This window comes from Triticum aestivum, chromosome 6D (assembly GCF_018294505.1).
Source record: "Triticum aestivum cultivar Chinese Spring chromosome 6D, IWGSC CS RefSeq v2.1, whole genome shotgun sequence".
Lineage (NCBI taxonomy): Eukaryota > Viridiplantae > Streptophyta > Magnoliopsida > Poales > Poaceae > Triticum > Triticum aestivum.
In genome coordinates, this window is record NC_057811.1 from 146,357,199 (window position 1) to 146,368,709 (window position 11,511).

General features: G+C 44.2%; 1 protein-coding gene across 1 annotated transcript; it reads left to right on the forward strand.

The window, feature by feature from the left end:
- Positions 1 to 549: 549 nt before the first annotated feature.
- LOC123141363 (uncharacterized) lies at positions 550 to 1,411 on the forward strand. Its single transcript, XM_044560533.1, has one exon. It carries the CDS (start codon positions 883 to 885, stop codon positions 1,147 to 1,149), a length of 267 nt encoding a protein of 88 aa, XP_044416468.1. The 5' UTR covers positions 550 to 882; the 3' UTR covers positions 1,150 to 1,411.
- Positions 1,412 to 11,511: the final 10,100 nt, after the last annotated feature.

The following is an 11,511-nucleotide window of genomic DNA, read 5'->3' on the forward strand; positions in this document are numbered from 1 at the left end:
CACGTTTGAAAAGATTTCAAGCGAGTGAAATTACAGATTATGGATTTTCACAAATGTGAAATTGTAACTACAAAAAAGTGAAATTATAATGTATTATTGTGAAACTGGTTTTTTTAAATGTGAAATGCACATTCGTATTTAAACGTGGTTGAAAAATATTCAAGATTGATGTTATTTTAAAGGTTTCGACGCAAGGAGTTCAAATATAAATTAAAAATTAAAAATGAAAATATGGTTTAAAAGATACGAATGTTATAAATTAGTCAAGGTCAAAAAGATGTTGGATTTATTGTGTACGAGAAGAGATAGAGTTGTTCTGCGCATTAATGTCATCCTACATGTGAAGTAGAATGGGTCCGCTGCTGAAATACCAATATTTTCTTAAATTAAAGAAAAGACAATATATGGTGCTAGGTGGCATTAGCCGATTGGGTAAGACGTTGCCGGTGGGTAGCATCACCGCTCAATTTTTTGCTTTGCCCCTGGTTTTCTTTCTGTTTACGAAAAACAGATATTCCAACTGATCCACAAACAAATGCGAGACAAGTTTGGATGACTTGCGTCGTCCGGTGCGTTGGAGGTACCTTTAGTGCTCCAAGAAAAGTATTGTCATTAGGGAACAAATCAGGCGACGTCGTCAATCATCCGACGAGAGGCCGGAGTCCCATATGCCATTATTGCAGCTGCAGAGGTCGCAATTCCTCTCCATTTAGAATTTTAGATAAGCATCGCTCCGCCTCTTCGCCTACGTATAAGCGAAGCTCCTGTTTATTTCACATACCCGGCTCGATCTCGCCACGACCGTGTGCGCGCTCCAGCCTCCAGGGGTAGCAAAGCACGCAAGAATCGTCGCCAGGGAGGAGGAAGACAAGGAGGAGAGCCATGGCGAGCGTGGTCGAGACCCACGACTCCGCGGTGGCCGGCGGCGGGGACGTGGTGTTCTGCGTCATCATCTTGTTCATGTCCGTGCTGTCCCTGGTCATCTTGGCGACCTCCTCTGCCGTCGGCAGCGGCGACGGGGAAGAGGAAGGGAGGCAGCGGCAGCGCTCCGGCTCCCGCGGGAACGGGCCGGTGTTCGTGGGCGGCAGGGGCTGCGCCTGCGGCGGCTGCCGCGCCGGCGCCGGCGTCTGCGGCACCTACCTCTCGTGATCACCGCCGACCGTGCACGCGCCCCGCGCGCGCTCCGCATGTACATGCGTGGACGCACTTACCGCATAACTAAGGAGGAGCATCGATCGGAGCTCTCGCCAGGCTTGCGCAAGGCTACTCAGTTCTTCTTTTTCCTCTGCTTGTGTATATTACTACTAATAGCTGCACATCATGTGATGTGAATAAACTGCAAGAACATGGAGTGTTTTATCTGTTCCCTGAATAATCATCGATCCATGTGCGATTGTTGCTTCTTCTTCTACTTTAGCTGCTAGTTTCCGGATTTGGGTTCGGTTTCGATGGAACAGTAGTGGCTGACGCCCATATGCTCCTACCGTTCTATATCTATTATATCTTTTGTTGGGCAGTTGTTGGAGAGACATCTTGCCGGTAAACGAGTACAGTGTTTGGACCAGAAGACGAAAGTCCGCCGAAGAGGGTGAGACAAGGGTGCCCCATCGACCAACTACCTCAATCAATCGATACAAAAGTCCATGAATTCGGCACCTAAACCATCAACTATTCGGTGCTGCATGTGAAGAAAAGAAAACAAACGTTCGGTCGTTGCAACCTTACACGGGTGCCCTTCTTTGCACGGTGTTGAGAATCGTATCCTGATAGATCATGAAGCCTTTTTAAGACTTTGAGATAGGTCTACGTAACAGCCCCAAAAAAATCTAAATTGGTTTTGAGCAAATTCCTTCCAGAATCCGTAGAACCAAAAGTTCTCTCTTCCTTTCTCCGTGTCAGCTCATCACGACAGTGGATCCCCCAACTTAGAGCATCTCCAATAGAAGATGCAAATTTGAAAATATAAAACGGAAGATTTTAAAAATTACATCTCTAAAAAGGGCTTTTTGCATCTCAAAAAAGTGCCAACTCCAACATACGATGTAAAACGAAGATGCAAAAGAGCAACTTCAATAGAAGATGCAAATTAGAGATGTAAACCGGCCGCTGGCCGCGCGGCTGCTGGCCGCGCGGCTGCTGTTCTGCTTTCAGTTTAGCCGCTATACAGCCCCATTTGCACATTGAATATTCATAATTCTACCAACAAAGTGCATCATGAAGCAAAGTTTTAAATCCTACAAACAAAAGTCAATTGTCTCAAACGAAGTTTTTGGTAAAAAAAATGAAAATACACATAGACATCACTCAATTTGTGTCCTCTCTGTTGTCACTAGTGCCATTGTCGATGATGGTATGATCATCATCAATGGCTTCTTTCTCGACGTTTTCATGTGTTGAAGTCTCATTGCCGCGAACTCCAGCGAAAGCACCTTCATTGCCACCTCCCATGCCGCTCATGTTGCCACCGAAGTCACCTCCCATGCCACTCATCATGTTGCCGCCGAGGCCACCTCCCATGCCACTCATCATGTTGCGCCAAAGCCACCTCCCATGCCACTCATCATGTTGCCGTCGAAGCCACCTCCCAGGCCACTCATGTTGCCCCCGAAGCCACCTCCCATGCCACCGAAACCGCCATCCATGTTGTCACCAAAGCCACCTCCCATGTTTTCACCAAATGCACTATTCATGGCACCTCCCATCATGTTCATGTACCCGCCCATTCCTCCTCTCATTCCTCCACCCATGGCACTGTTGGGGAACGTAGTAATTTCAAAAAAATTCCTACGCACACGCAAGATCATGGTGATGCATAGCAACGAGAGGGGAGAGTGTTGTCCACGTACCCTCGTAGACCGACAGCGGAAGCGTTATCACAACGCGGTTGATGTAGTCGTACGTCTTCACGATCCGACCGATCAAGTACCGAACGTACGGCACCTCCGAGTTCTACACACGTTCAGCTCGATGACGTCCCTCGAACTCCGATCCAGCCGAGTGTTGAGGGAGAGTTTCGTCAGCACGACGGCGTGATGACGATGATGATGTTCCACCGACGCAGGGCTTCGCCTAAGCTCCGCAACGGTATTATCGAGGTGTAATATGGTGGAGGGGGCACCGCACACGGCTAAGAGATCTCAAGGATCAATTGTTGTGTCTCTGGGGTGCCCCCCTGCCCCCGTATATAAAGGAGCAAGGGGGAGGCAGCCGGCCAAGGGGAGAGGCGCGCCATAGGGGGGAGTCCTACTCCCACCGGGAGTAGGACTCCTCCTTTCCTTGTGGGAGTAGGAGAAGGGAAGGGGGAAGGAGAAAGAAGGAAGGGTGCGCCCCCCTTCCCTAGTCCAATTCGGACCAGACCATGGGGAGGGGTGCGGCCACCTTTTGAGGCCTTTCTCTCCTTTCCCGTATGGCCCATTAAGGCCCAATACGAATTCCCGTAACTCTCCGGTACTCCGAAAAATACCCGAATCACTCGGAACCTTTCCGAAGTCCGAATATAGTCGTCCAAAATATCGATTTTTACGTCTCGACCATTTCGAGACTCCTCGTCATATCCCCGATCTCATCCGGGACTCCGAACTCCTTCAGTACATCAAAACTCAATAAAACTGTCATCGTAACGTTAAGCGTGCGGACCCTACGGGTTCGAGAACTATGTAGACATGACCGAGATACGTCTCCGGTCAATAACCAATAGCGGGACCTGGATGCCCATATTGGCTCCCACATATTCTACGAAGATCTTTATCGGTCAGACCGCATAACAACATACGTTGTTCCCTTTGTCACCGGTATTTTACTTGCCCGAGATTTGATCGTCGGTATCTCGATACCTAGTTCAATCTCGTTACCGGCAAGTCTCTTTACTCGTTCCGTAACACATCATCCCGCAACTAACTCATTAGTCACAATGCTTGCAAGGCTTATAGTGATGTGCATTACCGAGTGGGCCCAGAGATACCTCTCCGACAATTGGAGTGACAAATCCTAATCTCGAAATACGCCAACCGAACAAGTACCTTTGGAGACACCTGTAGAGCACCTTTATAATCACCCATTTACGTTGTGACGTTTGGTAGCACACAAAGTGTTCCTCCGGTAAACGGGAGTTGCATAATCTCATAGTCATAGGAACATGTATAAGTCATGAAGAAAGCAATAGCAACATACTAAACGATCGAGTGCTAAGCTAACGGAATGAGTCAAGTCAATCACGTCATTCTCCTAATGAGGTGATCTCGTTAATCAAATGACAACTTATGTCTATGGCTAGGAAACATAACCATCTTTGATTAACGAGCTAGTCAAGTAGAGGCATACTAGTGACACTCTGTTTGTCTATATATTCACACATGTATTATGTTTCCGGTTAATACAATTCTAGCATGAATAATAAACATTTATCATGATACAAGGAAATAAATAATACTTTATTATTGCCTCTAGGGCATATTTCCTTCAGTCTCCCACTTGCACTAGAGTCAATAATCTAGTTCACATCGCCATGTGATTTAACATCAATAATTCACATCACCATGTGATTAACACCCATAGTTCACATCTCTATGTGACCAACACTCAAATGGTTTACTAGAGTCAATAATCTAGTTCACATCGTTATGTGATTAACACCCAAAGAGTACTAAGGTGTGATCATGTTTTGATTGTGAGATAATTTTAGTCAACGGGTCTGTCACATTCAGATCCGTAAGTATTTTGCAAATTTCTATGTCTACAATGCTCTGCACGGAGCTACTCTAGCTAATTACTCCCACTTTCAATATGTATCTAGACCGAGACTTAGAGTCATCTAGATTTTGTGTCAAAACATGCATCGACGTAACCCTTTACGACGAACCTTTTGTCACTTCCATAATCGAGAAACATATCCTTATTCCACTAAGGATAATTTTGACCGCTGTCCAGTGATCTACTCCTAGATCACTATTGTACTCCCTTGCCAAAATCAGTGTAGGGTATACAATAGATCTGGTACACAGCATGGCATACTTTATAGAACCTATGGCCAAGGCATAGGGAATGACTTTCATTCTCTTTCTATCTTCTGCCGTGGTCGGGCTTTGAGTCTTACTCAATTTCATACCTTGTAACACAGGCAAGAACTCTTTCTTTGACTGTTCCATTTTTGAACTACTTCAAAATCTTGTTAAGGTATGTACTCATTGAAAAAACTTATCAAGCGTCTTGATCTATCTCTATAGATCTTGATGCTCAATATGTAAGCAGCTTCACCGAGGTCTTTCTTTGAAAAACTCCTTTCAAACACTCCTTTATGCTTTGCAGAATAATTCTACATTATTTCCGATCAACAATATGTCATTCACATATACTTATCAGAAATGTTGTAGTGCTCCCACTCACTTTCTTGTAAATACAGGCTTCACCGCAAGTCTGTATAACACTATATCCTTTGATCAACTTATCAAAGTGTATATTCCAACTCCGAGATGCTTGCACCAGTCCATAGATGGATCGCTGGAGCTTGCATATTTTGTTAGCACCTTTAGGATTGAAAAAACCTTCTGGTTGCATCATATACAACTCTTCTTTAATAAATCCATTAAGGAATGCAGTTTTGTTTATCCATTTGCCAGATTTCATAAAATGCGGCAATTGCTAACATGATTCGGATAGACTTAAGCATAGATACGAGTGAGAAACTCTCATCGTAGTCAACATCTTGAACTTGTCGAAAACCTTTTTGCGACAATTCTAGCTTTGTAGATAGTGACACTACTATCAGCGTCCGTCTTCCTCTTGAAGATCCATTTAATCTCAATGGCTCGCCGATCATTGGGCAAGTCAATCAAAGTCCATACTTTGTTCTCATATATGGATCTCATCTCAGATTTCATGGCCTCAAGATATTTTGCGGAATCTGGGCTCATCATCGCTTCCTCATAGTTCGTAGGTTCGTCATGGTCAAATAACATGACCTCCAGAACAGGATTACCGCATCACTCTGGTGTGGATCTCACTCTGGTTTACCTACGAGGTTTGGTAATAACTTGATCTGAAGTTTCATGATCATTATCATTAACTTCCTCACTAATTGGTGTAGGTGTCGCAGAAACTGGTTTCTGTGATGATCTACTTTCCAATAAGGAAGCAGGTACAGTTACCTCATCAAGTTCTACTTTCCTCCCACTCACTTCTTTCGAGAGAAACTCCTTCTCTAGAAAGGATCCATTCTTAGCAACGAATGTCTTGCCTTCGGATCTATGATAGAAGGTGTACCCAACTGTCTCCTTTGGGTATCCTATGAAGACACATTTCTCCGATTTGGGTTTGAGCTTATCAGGATGAAACCTTTTCACATAAGCATCGCAACCCCAAACTTTAAGAAACGACAACTTTGGTTTCTTGCCAAACCATAGTTCATAAGATGTCGTCTCAACGGATTTAGATGGTACCTTATTTAACGTGAATGCAGCTGTCTCTAATGCATAACCCCAAAAACGATAGTGGTAGATCGGTAAGAGACATCATATATCTCACCATATCTAATAAAGTACGGTTACGATGTTCGGACACACCATTACACTGTGGTGTTCCAGGTGGCGTGAGTAGTGAAACTATTTCACATTGTTTTAACTGAAGGCCAAACTCGTAACTCAAATATTTTACCTCTGCGATCATATCGTAGTAACTTTTATTTTCTTGTTACGATGATTCTCCACTTCACTCTGAAATTCTTTGAACTTTTCAAATGTTTCAGACTTGTGTTTTATCAAGTAGATATACCCATATCTGCTCAAATCATCTGTGAAGGTCAGAAAATAATGATACCTACTACGAGCCTCAATATTCATCGGACCACATACATCTGTATGTATGATTTCCAACAAATCTGTTGCTCTCTCCATAGTTCCGGAGAACGGCGTTTCAGTCATCTTGCCCATGAGGCACGGTTCGCAAGCATCAAGTGATTCATAATCAAGTGATTCCAAAATCCCATCAGTATGGAATTTCTTCATGCGCTTTACACCAATATGACCTAAACGGCAGTGCCACAAATAATTTGCACTATCATTATTAACTTTGCATCTTTTGGCTTCAATATTATGAATATGTGTATTACTACGATCGAGATCCAACAAACCATTTTCGTTGGTGTGTATGACCATAGAAGGTTTTTATTCATGTAAACAGAACAACAATTGTTCTCTAACTTAAATGAATAACCGTATTGCAATAAACATGATCAAATCATATTCATGCTCAACGCAAACACCAAATAACACTTATTTAGTTTCAACACTAATCCCGAAAGTACAGGGAGTGTGCGATGATGATCATATCAATCTTGGAACTACTTCCAACACACATCGTCACCTCGCCTTTTTACTAGTCTCTGTTTATTCTACAACTCCCGTTTCGAGTTACTAGTCTTAGCAACTGAACCAGTATCAAATACCGAGGGGTTGCTATAAACACTAGTAAAGTACACATCAATAACATGTATAGCCAATATACCTTTGTTCACTTTGCCATCCTTCTTATCCACCAAATAGTTGGGGTAGTTCCGCTTCCAGTGACCAGTCCCTTTGCAGTAGAAGCACTTAGTCTCAGGCTTAGGATCAGACTTAGGCTTCTTCACTTGAGAAGCAACTTGCTTGCCGTTCTTCTTGAAGTTCCCCTTCTTCCCTTTGCCCTTTTCTTTAAACTAGTGGTCTCGTCAACCATCAACACTTGATGTTTTTCTTGATTTCTACCTTCGTCGATTTCAGCATCATGAAGAGCTCGGGAATTACTTTCGTCATCCCTTGCATACTGTAGTTCATCACGAAGTTCTACTAACTTGGTGATGGTGACTAGAGAATTCTGTCAATCACTATTTTATCTGGAAGATTAACTCCCACTTGATTCAAGCGATTGTAGTACCCAGACAATCTGAGCACATGCTCACTAGTTGAGCGATTCTCCTCCATCTTTTAGCTATAGAACTTGTTGGAGACTTCATATCTCTCAACTCGGGTATTTGCTTGAAATATTAACTTCAACTCCTGGAACATCTTATATGTTCCATGACGTTCAAAACGTCTTTGAAGTCCCGATTCTAAGCCGTTAAGCATGGTACACTAAACTATCAAGTAGTCATCATATTGAGCTAGCCAAACGTTCATAACGTCTGCATCTGCTCCTGCAATAGGTCTGTCACCTAGCGGTGCATTAAGGACATAATTCTTCTGTGCAGCAATGAGGATAATCCTCAGATCACAGATCCAATCCGCATCTTTGCTACTAACATCTTTCAACATAATTTTCTCTAGGAACATATCAAAAATAAATACAGGGAAGCAACAACGCGAGCTATTGATCTACAACATAATTTGCAAAAATACTATCAGGACTAAGTTCATGATAAATTTAAGTTCAATTAATCATATTACTTAAGAACTCCCACTTAGATAGACATCCCTCTAATCATCTAAGTGATCACGTGATCCATATAAACTAAACCATGTCCGATCATCACGTGAGATGGAGTAGTTTCAATGGTGAACATCACTATGTTGATCATATCTACTATATGATTCACGCTCGACCTTTCGGTCTCCATGTTCCGAGGCCATATCTGCATATGCTAGGCTCGTCAAGTTTAACCTGAGTATTCCGCGTGTGCAACTGTTTTGCACCCGTTGTATTTGAACGTAGAGCCTATCACACCCGATCATCACGTGGTGTCTCAGCACGAAGAACTTTCGCAACGGTGCATACTCAGGGAGAACACTTTTATCTTGAAATTTTAGTGAGAGATCATCTTATAATGCTACCGTCAATCAAAGCAAGATAAGATGCATAAAGGATTAACATCACATGCAATCAATATAAGTGATATGATATGGCCACCATCATCTTGTGCTTGTGATCTCCATCTTCGAAGCACCGTGCTCGTGATCTCCATCTCCGAAGAACCGTCATGATCACCATCGTCACCGGCGCGACACCTTGATCTCCATCGTAGTATCGTTGTCGTCTCGCCAACTTATTGCTTTTACGACTATCGCTACCGCTTAGTGATAAAGTAAAACTATTACATGGCGATTGCATTTCATACAATAAAGCGACAACCATATGGCTCCTGCCAGTTGCCGATAACTCGGTTACAAAACATGATCATCTCATACAACAAATTATATCACATCATGTCTTGACCATATCACATCACAACATGCCCTGCAAAAACAAGTTAGACGTCCTCTACTTTGTTGTTGCAAGTTTTACGTGGCTGCTACGGGCTTAGCAAGAACCGTTCTTACCTATGCATCAAAACCACAACGATAGTTTGTCAAGTTGGTGATGTTTTAACCTTCGCAAGGACCGGGCGTAGCCACACTCGGTTCAACTAAAGTGAGAGAGACAGACACCCGCCGGTCACCTTTAAGCAACGAGTGCTCGCAACGGTGAAACCAGTCCCGCGTAAGCGTACGCGTAATGTCGGTCCGGGCCGCTTCATCTCACAATACCGCCGAACCAAAGTATGACATGCTGGTAAGCAGTATGACTTATATCGCCCACAACTCACTTGTGTTCTACTCGTGCATAGCATCAACGCATAAAACCAGGCTCTGATACCACTGTTGGGGAACGTAGTAATTTCAAAAAAATTCCTACGCACACGCAAGATCATGGTGATGCATAGCAACGAGAGGGGAGAGTGTTGTCCACGTACCCTCGTAGACCGACAGCGGAAGCGTTATCACAACGCGGTTGATGTAGTCGTACGTCTTCACGATCCGACCGATCAAGTACCGAACGTACGGCACCTCCGAGTTCTACACACGTTCAGCTCGATGATGTCCCTCGAACTCCGATCCAGCCGAGTGTTGAGGGAGAGTTTCGTCAACACGACGGCGTGATGACGATGATGATGTTCCACCGACGCAGGGCTTCGCCTAAGCTCCGCAACGGTATTATCGAGGTGTAATATGGTGGAGGGGGGCACCGCACACGGCTAAGAGATCTCAAGGATCAATTGTTGTGTCTCTGGGGTGCCCCCCTGCCCCCGTATACAAAGGAGCAAGGGGGAGGCAGCCGGCCAAGGGGAGAGGCGAGCCATAGGGGGGAGTCCTACTCCCACCGGGAGTAGGACTCCTCCTTTCCTTGTGGGAGTAGGAGAAGGGAAGGGGGAAGGAGAAAGAAGGAAGGGTGCGCCCCCCTTCCCTAGTCCAATTCGGACCAGACCATGGGGAGGGGTGCGGCCACCTTTTGAGGCCTTTCTCTCCTTTCCTGTATGGCCCATTAAGGCCCAATACGAATTCCCGTAACTCTCCGGTACTCCGAAAAATACCCGAATCACTCGGAACCTTTCCGAAGTCCGAATATAGTCGTCCAATATATCGATTTTTACGTCTCGACCATTTCGAGACTCCTCGTCATATCCCCGATCTCATCCGGGACTCCGAACTCCTTCGGTACATCAAAACTCAATAAAACTGTCATCGTAACGTTAAGCGTGCGGACCCTACGGGTTCGAGAACTATGTAGACATGACCGAGATACGTCTCTGGTCAATAACCAATAGCGGGACCTGGATGCCCATATTGGCTCCCACATATTCTATGAAGATCTTTATCGGTCAGACCGCATAACAACATACGTTGTTCCCTTTGTCACCGGTATGTTACTTGCCCGAGATTTGATCGTCGGTATCTCGATACCTAGTTCAATCTCGTTACCGGCAAGTCTCTTTACTCGTTCCATAACACATCATCCCGCAACTAACTCATTAGTCACAATGCTTGCAAGGCTTATAGTGATGTGCATTACCGAGTGGGCCCAGAGATACCTCTCCGACAATTGGAGTGACAAATCCTAATCTCGAAATACGCCAACCGAACAAGTACCTTTGGAGACACCTGTAGAGCACCTTTATAATCACCCATTTACGTTGTGACGTTTGGTAGCACACAAAGTGTTCCTCCGGTAAACGGGAGTTGCATAATCTCATAGTCATAGGAACATGTATAAGTCATGAAGAAAGCAATAGCAACATACTAAACGATCGAGTGCTAAGCTAATGGAATGGGTCAAGTCAATCACGTCATTCTCCTAATGAGGTGATCTCGTTAATCAAATGACAACTTATGTCTATGGCTAGGAAACATAACCACCTTTGATTAACGAGCTAGTCAAGTAGAGGCCTACTAGTGACACTCTGTTTGTCTATATATTCACACATGTATTATGTTTCCGGTTAATACAATTCTAGCATGAATAATAAACATTTATCATGATACAAGGAAATAAATAATACTTTATTATTGCCTCTAGGGCATATTTCCTTCAGGCACCTCCCATTCCTCCCATGGGACCTCTCATTCCTCCTCTCATCATGCTTCTCATGAGCATTTGCTTATTCATGAGCATTCCATCGCGACAGAGTTCGACATACGCCTTTGCCTTGGCATCAAGAGTAGATAAGTCCATGAACATAAACTTGAGTGATTTCTCCTCCACCATCTTCATCTCCTCGGATGCCGCCTT

What these genes read in the sequence shown, in the direction of transcription:
- LOC123141363 (XM_044560533.1), top strand. Translation starts at nt 883, where the DNA reads ATGGCGAGCGTGGTCGAGACCCACGACTCCGCGGTGGCCGGCGGCGGG.